The sequence below is a fragment of the Macrotis lagotis genome, chromosome 1 (assembly GCF_037893015.1).
Source record: "Macrotis lagotis isolate mMagLag1 chromosome 1, bilby.v1.9.chrom.fasta, whole genome shotgun sequence".
Classification (NCBI taxonomy): domain Eukaryota; kingdom Metazoa; phylum Chordata; class Mammalia; order Peramelemorphia; family Peramelidae; genus Macrotis; species Macrotis lagotis.
In genome coordinates, this window is record NC_133658.1 from 572042325 (window position 1) to 572065792 (window position 23468).

General features: G+C 37.6%; 1 protein-coding gene across 3 annotated transcripts in view; it reads left to right on the forward strand.

The window, feature by feature from the left end:
* The window catches only part of TEX55 (testis expressed 55), a 49920-nt gene that overhangs the window by 12366 nt on the left and 14086 nt on the right, over positions 1–23468 (forward strand). Inside the window, exons 2-4 of one of the 3 annotated variants that reach the window (XM_074234098.1) lie at positions 1879–2031; positions 4579–4641; positions 8894–9548. In XM_074234098.1, coding sequence (XP_074090199.1) covers positions 1879–2031; positions 4579–4641; positions 8894–8926 — 249 coding nt within the window. In that variant the 3' untranslated portion in view covers positions 8927–9548. Of the gene's footprint in view, positions 1–1878; positions 2032–4578; positions 4642–8223; positions 8300–8893; positions 9549–23468 lie in introns of those variants that run through there. The other 2 variants (XM_074234088.1, XM_074234106.1) reach the window with 2 other exon arrangements.

Here is a 23468-nt window from a genome sequence, read left to right on the forward strand (position 1 = left end):
GTCCAAGAGGTGTGAGGTGGTGCCTCAAAGAAGCTTTAATTTGCATTTCTCTAATAATTAATAATATAGAGCAATTTTTCATATGGCTATGGATTGCTTTGATCTCCTCATCTGTAAATTGCCTTTGCATATCCTTTGACCATTTGTCAATTGAGGAATGGCTTTTTTTTTGAAAATTGACTTAGTTCTCTGTATATTTTAGAAATGAGTCCTTTGTCAGAAACATTAGTTGTAAAGATTGTTTCCCAGTTTACTACATTTCTTTTGATATTGGTTACAGTGGTTTTGTCTGTGCAAAAGCTTTCTAATTTAATGTAATTGAAATCATCTAGTTGGTTTTGAGTGATGTTCACCATCTCTTCCTTGGTCATAAACTGCTTGCTTCCCTTTCCATAGATCTGACAAGTAAACTAGTCCTTGATCTTCTAATTTGCTTGTAGTATTTTTTTTAATGTCTAAATCTAAATCCTGTATCCATTTGAATCTTATCTTGGTATAGGGTGTGAGGTATTGGTCTAATCTAAGTTTCTTCCATACTACCAATTTTCCCAGCAGTTTTTATCAAAGAGAGAGTTTTTAATCCCAATAGCTGAACTCTTTGGGTTTATCAAACAGCAGATTACTATAATCATTTCCTGCTATTGTACCTGGTCTATTCCACTGGTCCACCACTCTGTTTTGGTAACTGATGCTTTTATTTCTCCATATGAATTTACTTACAACTTTTTCTAATCATTAAAGTAATTTTTTGGAATTTTGATTGGTGTGGCACTAAACAGATAATTTAATTTGGGTAGAATCTGATATGGCATTGTTATCAACTGCGTCTGCAAAATAGTTTTGTATTGTGAGCACTCTTTTAACTTTTTTGCTCATTTTTGTTGTTTTAATTCTACTCCTGAGGTATAGGGAGTATAGATCCAAGCTTTTTATGCTGGGGCTGGGGTCTGATTCCTGGTTCATTGTTGGCCAAGATGTTGCCTTGCAGATCAGGCCTTGCCTTTGCAGAGGTTTATTTCCTCCTTTGTGTCCAGGTTCTGACTTAGCAGTGGTTTGTTCCCAACTCAGTCCTGTCTTTTGCCCCAGTGTTCCCAAGGTTCAAATTTTGTTTGGGGTTGGGACCCTCCCTGCTGGCTTTGCTAGCTAGCTTCTGGGACCTCTTTTGTCAAGCTGTTAGGACCTGGACTGCATTGTTGCTAAAAGCCTTCCACAGGCTTTCCCACTCTCCTGCTGCCTAGGCTATATTTCCCCTTTTCCTCCAAAGAGACAGACCTTCACTGGGTCTCTCTTTTTCTTGATGTTGTTTGTAGCATGAATGTCAATGCAAGGCTTCACATTTATCTTTGGTAGTAAAAAGCTTTAGGAGCATGTTAGCTTCACGTGGCTATCTTGGCTCCGCCCTGGCAGCCCTCAATTCACTGCATTTTTACAGAATTGAAAAGAGAAGCTGTGTGGTATATTGGAAAGAGGGCTGGATTTAGAGTAGGGAGACCTGGGTTTGATTTGACCCTCCAAGAAAGAAAGAGTGGTAGCTCTCTCCAGGACAAGGCTGCATACAAATTCAGTCTTGTTTTTTTAAAGAACCAAAGGGAAAAAAGCCTGTGCGTGCACACGTGCACACACACACACACACACACACACACACACTTCTACATACCCCTCCTTTGCTTTTGTGTGGGAAAAATTTGATCACTTTATCCATGCCCTTACTTCTTTATTTAAGTGAAGATATATTGGGTCTCTTACATTTTCAGTAAAAAACATTTTATATTTTTAATTGGTTCTTCTTGCTAGACTTCCTAATGTACTGTTTCTTCCTTTTGACATTTTTTCTGCAATTTTGAGATTTATTAAAAAGATTCTTTTTTAAATTTACAGATAGATAGTCTACTACAATCTTTACCAGATATAAATTTGTTTGCTCATAAAGATTCATCTCCACGACAATCAGCACAAGTTTCCACGATTGAAGATCCTTTTGAAATAGCTCAGAGATATTTGGAAAAGCACAACATTATACAAATATTCCAGGTGAGTCTCTCCATATTTTTCATCAACTGACTTCCATACTAACTTAAATAGAATAACTTTTTACCTGAAGAGGAGGGAAGGGGGGGTCACCTTGTATCACAAATTTTAAGTAACAGTGGAAGGGGAAGTTTAATGGAGCTTTTGAACACCTACTGATGTTGAAGGTACTATGTAGCTTGAGGACTCAAAGAATATGATCTTATTGGGATAATTGGCCATAATTAACAATACTAGGTAGTAAATGATTGTGTTAAATGAATGGAAGGTAGGCAATCTAGATCACCTATGGACTGAAAGACTGAGGAAGAGTATTTAGGACTTGATCTGTACTTTGAATTGAAAGATGGATAGGATTTATTTAAAAATTATAGGGGCAGCTAGGTGGTGCAGTGGATAGAGCACCTGCCCTGGAGTCAGGAGTACCTGAGTTAAAATCTGGCCTCAGACACTTAATAATTACCTAGTTGTGTGATCTTGGGCAAGTCACTTAACCCCATTTGCCTTGCAAAAAAATTAAAAAAATAAAATTATAGAGGAGGGGATCTACATTCTAGGCAGGGACAGTAGTAAAAGATCAATATATTATCAGTGGAATGACCACCCCAGAATCTTCATTCTTTTGGATGGAAAAATGTTGCTTAAAGGTTACTTTTTTGTTGAAATAGTAAAAACTGTTGACATACAGGGTGTGGACCATCTTTAAATGGTGACATTCTTTAAGTAACATAGAATTGCAAGACTGGATTCTCAAGTTTATAAATACTTTAACTTTTTTCCTCAACTTCTGTTTAGTACATTTTTAACACTTTCTAGTAATGTTATTGATGTATACATTTATTATATACATGCAAAGATTTTTGTTTGAAGTTATCATGGTTTGCTAAAGTGGTATCTGAAAGTATATTTATCTAGCAGGTGAAGAATTTGCTATCCCAGTTTATATAAAGAATGAAGGGTTTTTATTACCATCCCAATTGATATAACTTATGAAAGGTTTTAAAACGCAACAAATAAAAAATATAAAAAAATTTAAAAAATTTAAAAAAACACACAGCAAATAAAAGAGAAAATCTTTTATTTTAGAAATCCTTAAATTAGAGGATGTTTTGCTCCCCAATACAGAAAAACCAAACGAACTCTTCTTTAAAGTGGAACTCTTAGAATAATCTTCACAAGAACTTGTCTACATAGTGTTCCTCAGTAGCTTAGTGGAGAAAGTCTCCCTTTATATTCTGGAAGACCTCAGCTTTTTGATTCTAAAGGGGAAGAATTTTGTATTCATGAGAATTAAAAGTATATGTGGAACATTACAGATTTCTTAGAAGGTCCTACATAAATCCAAATTTTAATGATCATTTTATCTAAAAGATGTCTCATGCATCATCATCCAGAAGTAAATTAACATTTTCTCAGTTTGCATTGTTCCTCCCACTAGCTTCCAGGTTTTGTTTTGTTTTGTTTTGTTTTGTTTTTAGGTTTTTGCAAGGCAAAAATGGGGTTAAGTGGCTTGCCCAAGGTCACACAGGTAGGCAATTATTAAGTGTCTGAGATTGGATTTGAATCCCGGTACTCCTGATTCCAAGGCCACTACACCACCTAGCTGCCCTCTAACTTCCAGGTTTTAATAAGATAGTTCCATTCAGGAAAGAAGTTGGTGATTAGGGTTTGAGAATGAGAGAACTGTGAGTTCTTGTGTAATGAAAATGAGCTCTTGGGGTGGCTAGATGGCGTAGTGGATAAAGCATCAGCCCTGGAGTCAGGAGTACCTGAGTTCAAATCTGGCCTGGGTTCAAATCCGGTCTGAGACACTTAATAATTACCTAGCTGTGTGGCCTTGGGCAAGCCACTTAATGCCATTTGCCTCACAAAACAAAAACAAAACGAAACAAAAAAAAAAAAAAACCAAGAAAATGAGCTCTCCAGGAAGCCAAGCAGAGGGGACTAGCAGAACAAGAGGATAGATTCCCTCCTAGGAAACTCCTACTCATCTCTGAAAGACTTTTTTTAAGGAAATATTTTCTCTTTCACCTCAGAAATTAGAAAGTACATATTCTTACTTAGGGAAAGCATATTAATTTTTAAAATCTTTTTGGATCAATTTGGGGCTGTCTGCAATGGAGAATACCATCTGTATCCAGAGAAGGAACTGTGGAGTTTGAACAAAGACCAAGGACCTTAAATTTAGAGGGGGAAAAAAACAAACCCTGATATCTTATTGTCTGATCTTGCTATCTCTTATACTTTATGTTTCTTCCTTAAGGATATCATTTCTCTCTCATCACACTCAATTTGGATCAATGTATATCATGGAAACAATGTAAAGACTGACAAACTGCCTTCTGTGGGGGAGGGGGAGGGAAGTAAGATTAGGGGAATAATTGTAAAACTCAAAATAAATGAAATCTTTAATAAAAAAATCTTTTTGGATGCTTGTGGGTTACTTCAGAAGAGAGAAGTAACCAGATATATCCTGAGCTTAGCTCAGAATTCAAAGTTTTTATTCTCTCTCTTCAACTTTCTCTTTTTCTTTCTCTCTCTCTTTCTTAGCGTATCACTGAAAACTTAATATATGAACAGCCTGAAGACCCTTTGCAGTTTTTGATGTTGCAGGTATGAACTAGACCAAAAGAAAAATAGTACTTTACTTTTGGAACCAGTTTCACATCGACCAGTGGCCTTAGAATCAAATTTTGAGAGTAGAGAAGGGAAGGAGATTTCATTAATGGAATGGAGTTCTTTAATCAAGGGTAAATCAATCAGATGGAAGTGAGAGACTCAGGAAGTCTTAAAGAGGTAATATAAATTGAATTGAAATAATTGTATATGAAGCAAGTTTATTTGCTGTCTCCAAAAAAACTACTAACTTAGAGGGCAGCTAGGTGGTGCAGTGGATAGAGCACTGGCCCTGGAGTCAGGAGTAACTGAGTACAAATGTGGCCTCAGACACTTAGTAATTACCTAGCTGTGTGGCCCTGGGCAAGCCACTTGACTCCATTTGCCTTGCAAAAACCTAAAAAACAAAAAACAAAACTACTAACTCAGTTTCTATAGAAAGTAGAGAGAATAATGGATTGGAAGTCAGATAACCTAAACCCCAGGCTCAGTTCTGTTACAGATTAGTTCTGTGACTTTGAGCAAGTCGATTGACATTTTTTGAGCTTCAGTTTCCTTAGAAGTAAAATGAAAGAGTTTGACTAAATAATTCTTTGGATAGATGGTGACCTTTCTGGGAAGAAGATGATGAATTCAGTCTTAGATGTTTTAAACTTAAGGTGATAGCAGAATATCCATGTAAAAATTCAGGAAGTTAGTAATTAGATCTCTTGAAAGAGATCAGATTTGAGATCTAACTCCTATTCAGCTTTGTTATTCTTCAGTCATTTCAGACTTTCCATGCCCCCATTTGAAATTTTCCTGGCAAACCACCTGGTGTGGTTTGCTATTTTCTTCTCCAGTTCATTTTATAGATGAGGAAACTGAGTCATAAAAGGTTAAGTGCCTTTCCCAGGGTCACACAGTAAATATTTGAGGATAAATATGAACTCAGGAAGATGGTTCTTAATTACTTCAGGCCTGGCATTCTCCATTGTATCATCTAATTGCCTGCCAAATTTAGCGTTATGCCTGTATTTAAAGTATGGGAATAAGACTTGGAGCCAGTAAAGAAGAAAGCAAAGTGGAGAACAGTCTAAAATCAAGAAAGCCAGGGAGAAGAGAAAGATTCAAGAAATTCTAATACACAGAAGCACAGGTCAAGGAGAAAAGCAGACATGATAAAATAGAAAAGAAAGATGGGGTTAGTGAAGACACAGAGATGTTTTGAGGTGAAAGTGAGTAAGGAATTAAGGACAGCCTGGCAATATTTAATGTAAGAAACATGTTTATTTATTGAGAGTGAGGGGAGACATTATAGATTTGGAAGACTTGAAGAGAACAGAAAAGTTTAAAATACCTGCTTTGAGAAATATTAGGGCAGTGATTCCCAACCTATGTGCCAGGGACTCCTGGGAAAACAGCATTATTGCAAGGAGTCCACCTCATTAAATAGCCGGGTAATAAATTAAACAAATATACTTTCTATAGATTGAATAAATAATGGGGTCTTCAACATATAGATGATTTTTTCAAAGGTCTGAAGATGCTGTTATATAATACAACAAATTAAAAGTTGACTGAATTTTACTTTTTTATATATTTCTTCAATCAATGACTATAAAAATGAATTCTACAATGAACCATTGTATATGCTAGCATATGGGGTTCAGAAAAAAAAATTGACATAAAAAAAGACCTCATACTTGAGAAGGTTTAAAGCCAGTGCACTATTCTTCAGTCAGTCATCTAGCATTTATCAGGTTGCTCCTTTGGGCCTAATATTTGATATGCAAAAATGAAATGGTCTCTGTCCTCAAAGAGCTTATCAGGGGAAACAACATCTACATTCAAGTTATGTACAAAATTGAAGAAAGAGAAAAAAGGCCTTTACCATTAGTCACTGAAGTATCGGGAAAGACCTTGGGGAGGAGGTGGCATTTGAAATGGACCTTGAAGGAACTAAAAGGGGTCCTACTAAAATGAGGAGGAGGTAGAACAGCCTGTGCAAAGACTCAGATGGAAGATGACATATTATGTCTAAGGAATAGCAAGAAGGCCAGTATGATGAGTTTATCAAAAAAAATAATAATACAGGAAGGGAAATAATGATTCAAGCTATAGAGGCAGGCAGAGGTTAGGACTTTTAAGTACCAGAGAGAGAAGTGTTGATATTTGTTCTGAAAGGCAATAAGGAACTAATGGAACTTTCTGAGAAGGGAAATGACATTTTAAGGCCTGTGTTTTTTGGAATATGTATGTAAGGTGTATGGATGATGGTTTAAAGAGGGGAGATGCCAATTAGAGAACTATTACATTAGCCCAAATGAGAGATGATGGACTGAGAGTGATAGCTATGTGAATCAAAAACGGGGAGGGGGGTATAGATGCAAGTAATATTATGGTGGTAGAATGGACATAACTTGTCTTGCTGAATGGATATATGGAGTGAGGGGTTACTAACTCCAAGGTGATGAAGAATCATGGTTCCCTCAACAGAAATAGGGAAATTCAGAAGAAAATAACAAGCTCTGTTTTAGACATGCTGAGTTTGAAATAACTGAAATATTAAGGTCTGCTCAGGAGCTGGGACTTGCATTCAGGAGAGAGGGTCCCAACCTGGATATCTTGGTCTTCTACATACTAATATGTTTACAGGAGATAAATGTAGAAGAATAGGCTAATATACCTGAAATAGTTTTGTATAGGGGTGTGTGTGTGTGTGTGTGTGTGTGTGTGTGTGTGTGTGTGTGTAGCTGCACAAGGGCCAGAAATTAATGGATTCTGGATCATTTTATACTTCTTCATAGTGATGGGAATCAACCACTGAAATAGGAACCTTGAACCAACAATCCATACCATCCTGAATTGCTTGCTCCAGGTTCAACTACCATGATATAACTATCCTTTTTTTTTTTTCCTTAGGATTTTGCAAGGCAAATGGGGTTAAGTGGTTTGCCCAAGGCCACACAGTTAGATAATCACTAAGTGTCTGAGCCTGGATTTGAACCCAGGTACTCCTGACTCCAGGGCCGGTGCTTTATCCACTGCGCTACCTAACCGCCCCTATAACTATCCTTTTAACTCATAATCAGTGCAGAAGAAAATTCTAAACTGGGAACAGTGATTCTCAAGATCAGAATGAGATTTTCAGACTATGAATACCCAATATGATGTAGTAATCATAGGATCATAGATCTAGTACTGGAACTCATGTTGGAATGGACCTTTCAAGGAAAAGCTCCAGTTCTTCCGAGGTAGTTATATAACCTGAAGACCCAGAAGGGTTAAGCAAACTTGTTCTTGTCACATTGTTTATAATTAGCAAAAGTCAATATACTGTACCAGACCCAACAAACTGTACCACACTATCTCAGAAGCTAGAACTTCCCAATAGAATAGACAGAAGGTTTGTGTGAAAGAGAACCCCCAATTATTTCCCTTCATGTTCCATTCCTAGCTTCTCAGGGAACAGGTACACTTGAGCACAGCAATAATTATTTTAGCAGCCATAATCCAGAGGTACTAATATGCTATAAATAGTAAATTTCAAGTAGGACATAAGAAGAAACTTGCTTTTTTCCCCTTTTTTGTCCTCAGATTCGTGACTTAATCAGAGAGAGAGATCAAAAATAAAACCTTCAAATAAAGAACTTCTCATTCTCAACTACCATTATTCTCAGAGTCAAAATGACATTTTTTTTTAATATTTACCACAGTTTCTTCATCTGGAAAATGAGTTTGGATAGTTGACCATTGGCAGTTACTCTGCTTAATTGGATCCTCTATTTTCATATTTGATCTGTAAGATGTCTCTTGAATTATCTAGTTCTCCCAATATCTGAGGATATCCTATACTCATTAGTCCCAACTTTTCAGGGCAAGCCTGTTGATGTTTTTTAGGGATTTTTGGTGAATTGTGCTAGCCTAGGAATCCATCACCTGGAGGCCCCCTCCTGGCAAAGAGTGAAGCTGGTCCTCCAATAGGGGTCACATCTGCCTCTGGAATGGAGCAGTACTTGGGGCCTGTCCATCAGGCAGAACCAGCCAAAATTTGTGCCACAAAGTATCATTAGACCAAAAAAAACCCAAAGCTCCCTCAATACCGTGGTGGAGAGAATCAATTGGAGATTCTGAAGAAGAATCTCACAGAATGAATATAATAACTAATAACAGTTATATAGTTCCTGTTCTGCTCCAGCCCTAGTACTAAAGACTCCTTACATTAATCCTAGGAAATAGGTTTTTCTCTTTTATCCCCATTTGATAGGTGAGAAAACCAAGGCAGGTAGGAGTCACATAGCTATGACTGAGGTTGGATCTGAACTTGGTTCTTCTGACTCCAGGCCTGGCTCTCCATCCTCAAGGCCACCTCATCATGGTCCAAAAGTGGAAAGAAGAAGTATGAGTGAGGTAAATGTTAACCATTGAAGGGAGAGCTTACTTGACTGTTCTCAAAAATCCATTCAATTGTCAATTACTTATTATTTATGATTCAAAAGATCTGCATCCTAATAAATATATATATGCCCTGAGAGGCTATGAAAGGGTCTGAGCATGCATACACACTAGGCTCCTAACACAGAGCACAAATGGAATGTGCTGGTTTGAAACAATGCTGTAAGGAATTCCCACTATAGACACTGATGAAGTTTCTTTTCAGCCAGTCTGAAAGTTATAATAAGCAACTTTCCTAGGATTACCCAGCTACAGTGTGCTAGGAGTAGACTTGAACTCAGATCTTCCTGACTCCAAGCCTGACCTTCTGTTCAATAGACTGCTTTTCCTCCAATGTATTCATTCATTCTAAAGTGCTTTAAATTTTGCAATGCCCTTAGCAAATATTATCTCATTTGCTCCTTACAACAACCTGGGAGGAAGGGGCTATATAATATATTTCCTCATATAATATATGAGGAAACTGAGGCAAACAGAGATTAAGTGACTTGTCCAAGATCACACAGGTAATAAGTATGTGAGGCCAAATTTCAACTCTGGTTTTCCTGACCCCAGAGCCAGCACTCAGTCCATTATGCCATGTAATGTGTGTTCTCTCCCTCCTCACCTCCTCCTCCTCTCCCTCACCTCCCCCCAAACACACATATTTAGGAACAGTCTCATGATTTGATAAGTGCAGTGAAGCCCCTTTGAGGAAACTCAAATCAATAGAGGTTGATGCTTAACTCTGCAGTATAAAGTCATAATTACCTGGAGCAGTTAAGTGACTTATCCAGTGTCATACAACCAATGTACATTAAAGGCAAACCTTCCATTCAGTTCTTTATCCACTATGTCATACTCTGTGTGTGTGTGTGTGTGTGTGTGTGTGTGTGTGTGTGTGTATGCTCTGTGTTCCTGATAACTTTGGTTCCCAGGAACAGCCTAGCAACTTAGCTTATTTCAGAGATACTTATCACCAAATTAGGCCCAGGTGATGAATCTTTGGACTAAGAAACTCTCAAGTCATTTACTAAAAGTCAGTGTGGGTATTCACACCAATAAAATCATGGATCCTTAAAGTATAAATATTACATGTCCCCATACCTCATAAATATATTTACATAAATATACATACATGTATATTTATGTGTAAATATAATGTGTGTGTGTGTGTGTGTAAAATTTCAAAGATACCAGTTACCTCTATCTACTTTCTAATGGAAGAATGCTATTTCCATATTTTTTTAGTTTTTCCATAAATACAGTTTTTCCCTTTATCTGTGCAAGCTGTGGTGATCTCAGATTATGATTCTAGCCATCCCTAACAATTGAAGTCCTAATTCCACCTATCCCTAGCAACCATAGCCTTGATTCCATCCAACCCTGGTAATCTTAGCCTTCTAGTTCTTATGTTGCAGCAAAAGGCCAACCTGTACACACCCATGGGAAAGGCAGTGTCACTTCCTCATTATCTTTATCCTTTGAAGATCATATCTTGTGTGCAATGTTATAACCCGTCCAACTGGTATTTAAAGGCAAAAAGACTACATTGGTATGAGATTGTGTGAGTATCTGCCCAGAAACCATGACTGATGATGATACTACTTCTGTGAGGTGAACCTTTTACTCAATTTCTCTCTGACCTTTAAGTAGACTTGGTTCGCAGCACTTCAGCTGACACTCTGGCAACACAACCTTTGAAAGTGCCAGTAAAAGTGGTAGAGATATATATTATACTTCTTTCTTGGTAAGTCACATAAGCAACTTTTTAATAGCTGGATTTTATCTTTCAAGGATTATCCTCATAGCATAAGATAATTGAAGATCATTAAATTGTTTGCCTGAAAGGTCAGAGTTTAAGAGTGGCAAAAAGAACTAGTGATTATCTAGGCCAGGGGTTCTTAAGATTTTTTTGAGTCTTGGACTTTGACAGTCTAGTAAAATCTATGTACCCCTTCTCTGAATTTTGTTCTAGATGCATAAACTTAAAAACATAGAATTACGAAGGAAATCAATTATCCTGAAATTCAGCTAGCAAAATGTTTGAAAGAAGTTCATGAATTTCAGATTAAGAAGCTATTTTAAACCAATCCATACCTTAAAAAGAATGCACTGAACAATGAACAAATATTCAATATTGTGACATTCTTTAAAACAAAAAAGGTTTTTGTGAATCCATAAGTCTTAAAAAATAAAAACATGCAACCAGGGAGCCTTGCAGACCTATATAATGGCTGTATGGGACAGTAGTAGCAACCCTGACACTGGATTCAGAGGAGCTGGCTGCAATCTGACTTCTTATGCTATATACCTGGGTGACCTTAAACAAGCCACTTAACTTATTTAGCTTTAGTTTCCTTGTCTATAGAAAAGAGTTGGACTAGATGGTATTTGAGGACCCTTCAAGTTCTAAATCTATCATCTTAAATTCTTTGGAAGCAAATGATCAGAGAAGAATAGGAATAAAATCAGTGATCCTATCGATTTATCAATGGATAGTGTGCTAGCCTTAGAGTCAGGAGACATGAACAAGTCACTTCATCCTGTTTGCCTCCATGTCCTCATATTGTAAAATGAACTGGAAAAGGAAATGAAAAAATCATTCCAGCATCTTTGCCAAGAAAACCTCAAATGGACTCACAAAGAGTTGGACATGACTAATTAACATGGGTTTTTTTTTCAGTCTTCCTGGTACATGAAAGATTAGAAACAAAGTTTGTTATCTATTATAAAAGTTAAATGTTGAGATTAACTTTGCTATTTCTTCTTACTCTTCGCTTTTCAGCTTTTTTGTGCTCTTTCCCCTTTAGATTGTAAGGTTCTTGAGGGCAAGGACTTTTTCTTGCTTGTATTTGTTTTCCCAGCTTATTATTTATAATTCAGTGGTTTATTAGCTTATGTCAAGACTTTCCTAGTTCTCATTCCCCTATAACTAAACAACTTCAGGCAAAATCACACTAGTCCCTGTGGTCCCTCCAGATATTTACTTGCTTCCTCACCACTACTGTCAGTTATGTTGCCAAGCTTCTCTAAGTAATTTTTACCACAGATAATATCACAATAAAGATAGGATTCTATTGGCAGGGGCCTAGCTGGAAACTGAAGCCCAGAAGTAGAATGTAACATAGGAAACAATCTGGCCAAGTAGCCTTGTTCAAACTGGTGCCTCTCTTCTCAAATACAGGAGCTGTTCAGCCATGATCATATGAATAACTCTCATTTGGGTAGCACTGTAACATTTGTCCTTCTATGGTAATTATTCTTAATCAGAGCACATGTTATTAGGAGATAGGATTCAGGTAGGTACTATTTGCATTGTGCAGATGGTGAAAAGTGGTTGGTTCTTGTGAAATTTGTGATTTTCTAGGTTTAGGGTTGTAAGGAAATTGTCCCAGCTGTTCAGAGGCCCTACTGTGGATTAAGTATCCTATTGAGTGTTTCTCTAAGAATCAGTTTTCTTTGTGGACTATCTAAAAGGAGAGTATAGTATCAGAATCAACCCAAGCAAACTTGTGTGACAGTGTGACAGTATCTATAGAATATAAAAGTTAATCAACAAGAATTGTTTAAATGCCTTCTATGTGCTAGACAATGGCAATACAAAGACAAAAATTAAAGTCTCTTCCCTCAAGGAAGATTCTCTTTGAATATAATGATAACCTGGAGATTAAATATTAGAGAGATCTAGAGTAGGAGAAGATTTACGGATGATGAATTTAAAGAAGCATTGCCTAGACTCCTGAACCTCTAGCAGGACTTCCTGTTCCTAGTCTCTTTACCATCCTTTACCCCACCCCCCTAGGAAGTGAAGCTAGGGTATCTTCCTTTCTCTTCCTATACCTCTTTCTATACCTTCCTATACCTTCTTTCTCTTCCTATACCAGTTAAAGATTATAAGAAAATTAATGAATATGTTTGTGTATTTTTTCTCACCCATTCGAAAATTCTTACCATTTGCATTATCCTGTGAATATGTGTTTTTGCATTTTGTGTATATATGTGTGTGAGTATGGATGTGTGCTTGGAAACTATGTCCCAAAGAAGTCCTGAATTCACATAGAATTAACACAGTTCATATTTTGAATGCTTCTCGATAATCATATCTTGGACAAAACAAAACAAAGCAAAACATTTCACTGGTGGGTCTGAGAAAAGAAGGAAAAAAGTACTTCTTTTCTTTTAGTAGCAACATGCAGAAAGAAGAGAGAGAGAGAGAGAGAGAGAGGGACACTCAGGCCCTGTCACTCATCCCCCGTTATCCAGGGTAACAAATACAATGGAGATCTTGACCAATGGTCACCCAATGTAAGAAAGACAAGAATCAATAAGGAGATAATTTTATTCTTCTCTAATCAACTTGTTATCCCAATATAAGGAGTGGTCCAAAACCTCTTGTTTTTTTGCTGTTTATAATATTCTCTCTTTTATTTGAGGGTTCTGGAATTTGGCTATCCCAAACATCCCACAACAACCCCTCTTTCCATCTACTCATCTGGGTGTCTCAACTTGTACTTCCCCAGAAAAATTGAGGACTTTCACCAATATCTCCCTGTTTTCTCCTCATCATCATCTCATATTATTCAAATATTTTCTATCACTGTCTACTCCTTTACCTCTGTGTCACAATAAGAAGTGGTCCTTTCCCTTGCCAATGCAACCCCCTCCATAGACATCTTGGATCCCATTCTCTCCCATCTCCAATAAATTGTCCCTATAATCATTACACTCTCTCAAATATGCACATATTTCCCCCATCCTTAAAAAACCTTCATTTGACTTCTGGGGCAGGAAGCTAACAAGCTCCTAGAGTCTTTCCCTACCAAAGATACATGAAGCCTCTACTCTGACACTCACTACAAATCCCACTAAGAAAAAGAGAATATTCAAAGAAGTTTTCAACTGCAGACATCATGGAAGATCTTCAGGTAAGGTCTGTCTCTTTGTGGGGAAAGGCGAAGAAAAGTCCAGGAGGCAGAAGAGTAGGGAAAACCAGCAAGAGGCTTTTAGCCACAGTACAAGCCAGGTCCTGACCACTTAATAATAACAGAGGTACCAGCAGCTGGATAGCAAGCCAGCAGGGAGGATCCCAATAGCAAACAAAGTCTGAACCCAAGACAACGTAGACGTAGAAGTGTGAGGGGAGGACCTCTGCAAAGGCAAGGTCTGGACAGCATAGGCAACATCTTGGCCAACAACAAGCCAGGGATCAGACACCAGCCCCAGCAAAATAAAAGCTTGGGTCTATACTCCATATGCCCTAGGAGCAGAACTACTACAACGAAGATGAGCAAAAAAGTTAAAAGGGCACTCACCATAGAAAAATACTTCATAGCTAAAGATGACAGCAATGACATGTCTGAAGAAGAAAGCTATGAAACATCACTCACAGGAGAAATTCCAAAAGTCTATAAATTGGACTCAAATACAAAAGCTCATCAACTTAAAAAAGAACGTAAAAACCAAAGAAAGGAAGAAGAAACATGAAAAAAAATTAAATCATGCAGGAAAATTGTGAAAAGTTGACCAGAGAATTCAACACCTTTAAAAAAGGAAACACAAAAGGCAATTGAAGAAAATAAAATCCTAAAAACTAGAATTGAACAGTTAGAAACCAATGAATCTACAAGACTACGAGATTACATCAAACAAAATAAAAAGGCTGAAAAAACTGAAGAAAATGTAAAGTACCTTCTAGGGAAAATGAATGACCTGGAAAACAGATGGAGGAAAGACAATCTACAAATCATTGGACTATTAGAAAGCCTGGACCAACAGAAGAAAACATCGTGCAGGAAATTATAAGGGAAAACTACCCCAATCTACTAGAACAAGGTAACAATATAACAATTGAAAGAATCCACAGAACCCCTCCAGTAAGAGACCCCAGGATAAAAACTCCAAGGGCTGTAACTGCCAAATTCCAGAACCCTCAAATAAAAGAATATTACAAACAGCAAAAAAAAAAAAAAAAACAATTTAAATACAAAAGGAACACAATCAGACTAACACAGGACCTACCAGTCTCAACATTGAAGGACTGGGAGAACTGGAATAACATATTTCAGAGAGCTGAGGACCTGCGATTACAACCCAGAATGTACTACCCTGAAAAACTCAGCATATATTGTCAGGGGAAAAGATGAATGTTCAATGAAATACAGGACCTCCAGAATTTCCTTACACAAAGATCTGAACTGAACAGAGAATTCAATTGCCAAATACATGATTGAAGAGTTACATTAAAAAAAGGTAAATGAAAAAGAGGACTGAAGAAACAAAACTTTTAAATAAATGTTGGGCCTAACATGGAAGATAAAACAATTTTAACTCATTAGAACTTTACTTCTCTAATAATTAGAGGTTAGAATATAATTGAAGAGAATGAGCCTAAGGTATATAGGTTTAATTGGGTTTTGTCCTTCAACTGAAGAGGTCCAAGATCATGTCACTATGAGATTAAAAAAAAACCCTAAAAAAAGCAGGAGTATCAACTTTAACTTAAGTTTCATTACACTCTGATTATCTTTAATTACAAGGTGCTAAGCACCTTGTCTAAACCTGAGACAGTGTCTCAATTACTTTACAATCTTTTGTAAAGCTAGTGAGACCTCTAGAGCCCCCAGTCCATGGAGATCTTCAAGATATTTTCAGTTAATTAGGTCAGGATGCTTCACTTAACAAGGGGTTAAGTACCCTGGGGGGGAGGGTAAAGTGGGAGAGACAAGAGACCTTGGTTTACTTAAGGTTTTATGTCCCCTAGGTGGGGGGGGGGGAGGTAAAGTGGGAAAGAGAATAAGTCAAGGGGGAGGGACACAAATAGTTCAAGAAATGATATAGCTTTGGAGGATATTTTGGCTTGTAAAGAGGATTATGTGCACTTGAATGGAACTTGAAAAGGGGGTAAGGTAAAAAATGATTATAATTACAATTTGATGCAATTTAAGTCAGTGCTGCTAATCAAACAAGTAAACAATCTGTGATGATATCTTGATAATAATAGGAGTGTATCAAGCAAATTAGAGCACCAAGGGAAAAGACACTAAGATTTATAATTTTAGAGGGAAAAAGGGAGAATCTGAATGCTGTGTAAATTCTATTCAATAGATTTAGCTCAGTGAGGAAATAAGATACATTCCCACTTTGGTTTAAAAATCTAAATCTACAAGGAAGTAGGGAACTGGGAAAGGGGAAGATAAGGGAAGAAGGGACTGATGAAAGGGAAGTATAAGTGAAAATAAACTGAAACTTAAATTTCTAAAAATCGAAGGGGAAAGGTAGTAAAATTTTGGTGAGGAGGAATAAGAGAAAAGGAAAAGAGATAAATAAAAATGGGAAAAGATAGCATAGAAGGGAAATACGGAATTAGTAATCTTAACTGTTAATGTGAATGAGATGAATTGTCCCATAAAATGGAAAAGGATGGTAGAATGGATTAAAAAACAGAATCCTACAATATGTTGTCTGCAAGAAACACATTTGAAACAGAAAGATACACACAGGGTAAAGGTAAAAGATTGGATTAAAATATATTATGCTTCAGCTGAAGTAAAAATAATCTGGGGTAATGATTCTAATCTCAGGCAAAGTAAAAGCAAAAATCAATCTCATTAAAAGGGATAAGGAAGCTACATCTTCTTAAAAGGCACTGTGTGTGATAAAAATTTACTTTTAAAAATAGAGACTCCTCTTAGCAAAAAGGAAGTTTTATTTTGGCTTTTCTTGAAGAAAAAAGTATACTCCAAGTCTCACAAAGGTAGTGAAGATCAAGGAGCTGCCCTGAGGTGACAGTCAAGCAAGATTATATGGCCTAGCACAATTTCCCCCCCCAGCCCCCCTCTCTTCCAACCTGATTGGTTAAGGTTTTCAGAGTTACAGTCTTTAGGTAAAAAAATTTACCCAGCAATAAAGAGAAGAATAAAAGGTTTTCATAAAATATTACCCTACCATCCAGATGGCCAGGGTATCAGAAGAAGATTTCTAATGATCTCCTGTTAAATGAATTAATGTCGGAGTATACAAGGCCTTCTTAAAGCTTAGCACTTATCAAACAAGAGAAGGCAGGCTACTGTTCTCACAGTCTATTATCAAATAGGTAGCTAAGACTGCAAGGTCTCTTCTCTGGAAATATTCTACTATTTCCCTCCCTAACAGAATCAATGCAAGATCTTTCTAGAAACAGTCCACTGTTTCACTCCCTAGCAGAATCAGGAGGGTGTCTGACCTCTCTCCCTCTTTTAAGAATAGTCTGAGGGGGCCAGAGCCAAGATGGCGACAAGAGTGGAGGGTGTCCTAGGAGCTCTCTCATAAATCTTTGAAACTAAGGACTTCAAATTTTCAAGAGACAGAACCCACAGAGGGACCCAATGAGGCAGTTCTCCTATTCAAGGTAACCTGGAAAAGAGAAGAAAGGCTCTGCTCCCCAGGATTGGAGGGGTGGCACACCAGAGAGAAAGAACTTCAGCCTCCCAGAGGCAGCCCCAGGGCGCTGGGAGCCATTGCTCTCAGCAGCCAGGAGTTTCCTGACCTGAGCACCGGGCACAAAGTGGGGGACCTCTGCCAGAGTGAGCATGTGGAGCCCAGCCCTCAGGGCACACAGCAAGCTGCTTGGCCACTGCATTCCAGATCCAGGAAACAGAAGCAGGCAGAGCAGGTAAACAGGAGCCCCCAGGGCATGAGCCCATTGAACCTAGGGAGGGGAGTGAAGAGAGAGAGATTGCTGAGCTCTGTGCTCTGTCCTTGGAACAGGACTCTGGGGTTCTGACCACATTCAGATCCTGATTACAGTCCAAGCCCCCCCATAGAACAGCAGGGCCACCCCACACCTGAGCTCCGTGGCAGAGGAGGGGATCTTGTGGTCATTTATAGACCAGTAGGGAGAACAGCCTCACACACTGAGACTCTTGTGGGAGTGTCCCAAAAGCTCAGGAAGCACACCAAAAACAGGCTTAGACTGGGAAAATGAGCAAGCAGAGAAACAAGAGAAACACCATTGAGAAATACAATATCTATGAACCCAAGAAAGATCAACATACTCAGTCTGAAGATGAGGAAGCACAAGCTCCTGCATCTAAAGACTCCAAGAAAAATAGAAATTAGGCTCAGGCTATGACAGAGCTCAAAAAAGACTTTGAAAATCAAATGAGGGAGTTAGAAGGAAAAACTGGGAAAAGAAAGGAGAGAGATGCAGGAAAAACATGAAAATTAAGTCAGCAGCCTAGTCAAGGAAATCCAGAAAAATGCTGAAGAAAATAGCATGCTAAAAACCAGCTTAGGTCAAATGGATAAAACAGTTCAAAAAGTTATTGAGAAGAATGCTTTAAAAAGCAAAATTGGCTAGATGGAAAAAGAGAAGAAAATTGAGGAAAACAAATCCTTCAAAGAATAGAACTCAGGGAGATTGATGAATTTATGAGAAATCAGAACTCAATACTTCAAAACCAAAAACATGAAAAATTAGAAGAAAATGTGAAATATCTCATTGAAAAAACTGATATGGAAAACAGACTTAGGTAAGATAACTTAAAAATTATTGGAATACCTGAAAGTCATGATCAGGAAAAGAGCCTTGACATCATTTTCAAAGAATTACTACAGGAAAATTGCCCTGATATTCTAGAAGCAGAGGGCAAAATAGAAATGGAGAGAATCCATTGATTCCCCCCTCCAAGAAAGAGATCCCAAAAAACCAACCCCTAGGAATATTATAGCGAAGTTCCAGAACTCCCAAGTCAAAGAGAAAATATTACAAGCAGCCAGAAGGACACAGTTCAAATATCGTGGAGCTGCAGTCAGTATCACACAGGATTTAGCAGCAGCTACACTGGAAGCTCGTAGGGCTTGTAATATAATATACCGGAAGGCAAAAGAGCTTAGAATGCAACTGAGAATCAGCTACCCAGCAAAAATGAATGTCCTCTTCCAGGGAAAAAGATGGACTTTCAATGAACCAGGGGAATTTCAAATGTTCCTGTTGTAATGGCCAGAGCTGAACAGAAGGTTTGATCTTCACATACAGGACTCGGGTGAAGCATAGAGAGTGGAGGAGAAGGGGAAAATATGAGGGACTTGATGATGAACTGCATGTATTCCTGCATAGAAAAATGACACTGATAATACTCATATGAACCTTCTCAGTTAATAGAGCAGGTAGAGGGAGCTTTTATAGTTGAAGCACAGGAGAAAGCTGAATTCGAAGATAAAATATGGTGTAAAAATGGAGTCAGTAGAAGAAAAGGGAAATGTAATGGGAGAAAGAAAAAGGAGAGGGGGAATAGGCCAAGATATTTCACATAATAAGATTTTTCTTAATTACAATGAGCTACTTCAATGATATGGAAGAGGGGAAGGCAAGGGGGAATGAGGGAATCTCCACTCTCATCAGAGGTGGCTAGGAGAGGAAACAGCATATATACTCAATGGGGTATAGGCATCTGGACTAAGAAGGAGGGGGGGACAGGGGGAAGGGGGAGTGATGTGAGTGATGGAGGAGAGGATGGACCACAGGGGGAGAGTGGTCAGATATAACACATTTTCTTTTTTACTTCTTGCAAGGGGCTGAGATTGGATGGCCTGTCCAGGACCACAGAGTCAGGTGGATGCTGGGCCTAAGGGGTGGTATGGGGGCTCAGGGCCTCTTGGCTCCAGGGCCAGGGATCTGCCTGCTGCGCCACTCAGATATGCTACAGCAGAGTCAGAATGAAAGGAGAGAGAAAAATATAGTACATGGTAGTGGAGAAATATGAAAGGCAACAGTGGAAAAATATGGAAGTAACTTTTGTGATGGACTTATTATAAAGAATGTGACCCACTCATGACAGAGTTGTTGGTGTTGGAACAAAGACTCAAGCACATTTTTTTTATTATTTTGGGGGGCAAATGGGGCTGGGTAGCCCACCTGGGGTCACATAGCAGGGTGATCATTGGGTGTCTGAGGCCGGATTTGGACCCAGGTGCTCCTGGCTCAAGGGCCAATGTTCTGTCTGCCACCTAGCCACCCTTACTATTATTACTATTTTATTTTGTTTTGTTTTGTTTTTTTTCTTTTTCTTTTTCTTTTTTTTTTTTTTTTTTTGGTTTTTGCAGGGCAGTGGGATTCAGGTGGCTTGCCTGTCACACAGCTGGGTAATTGTTGGGTATATGGGGCGGGATGTGGGCTTGGGTGCTCATGACTCCAGGGCTGGGGCTCCATCCACTGTGCCACCTGGCCATACCTACAATTATTACTATTTTTTATTTTAATTTTTTTCTCTCCCCTTTATCGCTCAAGTGAATCTATATTTTTTGGGGGGAGGGGATATTTTGTTTACTTTTAAACAAGAATATTTTATTTATGTATAAAAAAATTTGTACAAAATGATAATAAATAAATATTAAATATTGAAAATAAAAAAAGAATAGTCTGAGGGTAATAACAGTCTGTCTTTGCTTTAATGATTTTTAGCCCTGAGAGGACTTCACTAGGAATGTTAACTCTGAAAATGAAGCTATATCATTACTAAATATGTATGCATCTAGTGAGACAAGCTTCCAGATTCCTAGAGGAAAAGTTGAGTGAATTACAAGGAGAAAAAGACAGGAAAAACTTTAATAATGGGAGACCTCAATCTCCCTCTCTTGGAACTAGATAAATCTAACAAAATAAACAAGAAAGTTAAGGTGAATGAAATCTTAGAAAACTTAGATATAATAGGCCCCTGGAGAAAACTTAATGGGGACAGAAAAGAATATACCTTTTTCTCGGCAGTACATGGCACCTTCACCAAAACTGACCATGTACTAGGGCACAAAAACCTTAAAATCAAATTCAGAAAGGCAGAAATAATACACACTTCTCAGATCATGATGCAATGAAAATTACATGTAATAAACGGTCAGGGAAAGATAAACCAAGAACTAATTGGAAATGAAACAATTTTACCTTAAATAATGGGTGGATCAGACAGCAAATAATAGAAATAATCAAAATTATATCCAAGAAAATGATAAAAATGAAACATCATACCAAAATTTATGAGATGCAGCCAAGGCAGTTTTGAGGGGAAACTTTATATCTCTAACTGCCTATATGAATAAAATAGAGAAAGAGGAGATCAATTAATTGGGTATGAAACTAAAAAAGCTAGAAAAAGAACAAATTAAACATCCTCAAATAAACTAGAAATACTGAAAATCAAGGGAGAGATTAATAAAAATAGAAAACAAAAAAACCATTGATCTCATAAATAAATCTAAGAGTTGGTTTTATGAAAAAGCCAATAAAATAGACAAACCTCTGATTCAAAAAAAGAAGATAACCAGTATCAAAAATGAAAGGGGGGAACCAACCACCAATGAGGAAATTAAAAAGATAATTAGGAGCTACTTTGTCAAACTGCTAAGAAATTGGATAACTTGAGTGAAATGGATGAATATTTACAAAAGTACAAACTGTCCAGATTAACAGAAGAGGAAATAAATTACTTAAATAACCTCATTTCAGAAAAAGAAATTGAAGAAACCATCAATAAACTCCCTAAGAAAAAGTCCAGGTCCAGATGGATTTACGAGTGAATTCTAATAAACATTTAAGGAGTAATTAATTCCTATTCTACAAAAACTCTAAAAAATAGGAGATGAAGGAATTCTATCAAACTCCTTTTATGACACCAACATGGTGCTGATACCTAAACCAAGAAGAACCAAAAACAAAGAAAATTATAGACCAATCTCCCTAATGAATATTGGTGGAAAAATCTTAAATAAAATTTTAGTGATGAGACTACAGCAAGTTATTACCAGGATAATACACCATAATCAAGTTGGATTTATACCAGGCAGGCAGGGTTGGTTCAACATTAGGAAAACACTCAACATAATTAAACATATAAACAGTAAAACCAACAGAAATCATATGATTATCTCAGTAGATGCTGAAAAAGCTTTTGATAAAATACAACATCCATTTCTATTAAAAACCCTAAAAAGTATAGGAATAAATGGAGTTTTCCTTAAAATAATAAATATTATCTGTCTAAAACCATCAAGAAATATATTTAATAGGAATAAACTCAGAGCATTTCCAATAAATTCAGGGGTAAAACAAAGCTGCCTACTAGCGCCATTACTATTCAATATAGTATTAGAAATGCTAGCAGTAGCAACAAGAGAAGAAAAAGAAATTGAAGGAATCAGAATAGGGAATGAGAAAGCAAAACTTTCACTCTTTGCAGATGGTATGATGGTATACCTAGAGAACTCCAGAAAATCATCTAAAAACTCCTTGAAACAATTAACAAATTCAGCAAAGTAGCAGGATATAAAATAAACCCACATAAATCATCAGCATTTCTTTTTATGAATAACAAAACCCAAGAACAAGAGATAGAGAAATTCCATTTAAAATAACTGTAGATAACATTAAATACTTGGGAATCTACCTCCAAAGAGAAACCCAAAAATTGTATGAACACAATTGTAAAGCTCTCCTTGGGGTGGCTAGATTGTGCAGTGGATAGAGCACTGACCCTGGAGTCAGGAGTACCTCAGTTCAAATCTGGCCTCAGACACTTAATAATTACCTAGCTGTGCGGTCTTGGGCAAGTCACTTAACCCCCCATTGCCTTGCAAAAACTAAAAATAAATAAATAAATAAAAATAAAGCTCTCCTCACCCAAATAAAGTCAGTTCTAAATAACTGGAAAAATGTCAAATGCTCATTGGTAGTTAGAACTAATATAACAAAAATGACAATTCTACCCAAATCAAATTACTTATTCAGTGCCAGACCAATCAAACTATCAAATAAATACTTTACTAAGCTAGAATAAATAGTAACAAAATTCATCTGGAGTGACAAAAGGATAAGAATAGCAAGGGAACTGATGGGAAAAAAATGTAAAGGACGATGGCCTAGCTCTACCAGATCTAAAACTATACTATAAAGCAGCAGTCATCAAAACTGCCTGGTACTGGTTAAGAAATAGAGTAATGTGGCAGAACCCACAGAAAGACTGAGTGATACATTTTCCCAGTCCAAGATAACTTAGAACCTCCACAGGAAAGGTATGCTTCACCAAGACCTGGGGTGGGAAAAAAAGCCACTGCACAGTCCAGCCTAGCTCAGCAAAGCCCAGTCCAGCCCAGCCCAGAGATCACCAGCAACAGCTTGAAGGGGAGAGGAAAGAACTCTGCTGCACCTGGGTGAGTGTGGAGTGAGGAGCACCGACCACAGAACCTGCAGCGAAAATCCGGAGAAAGTATCCTGCACACCCAGAGAAGGTAAGGGAAGTCTGCAGAGATTTCTCTGCTGTTTGCCTACACTCAGACTCAGGGTGCAGTTTAGGCTTCCTTACTAAGATAGCTGGATCCCGCCTTATAGCCTCAGGCCAGAGGGTAATGCTGTGGTCATCATCTATATATCAAAGCAC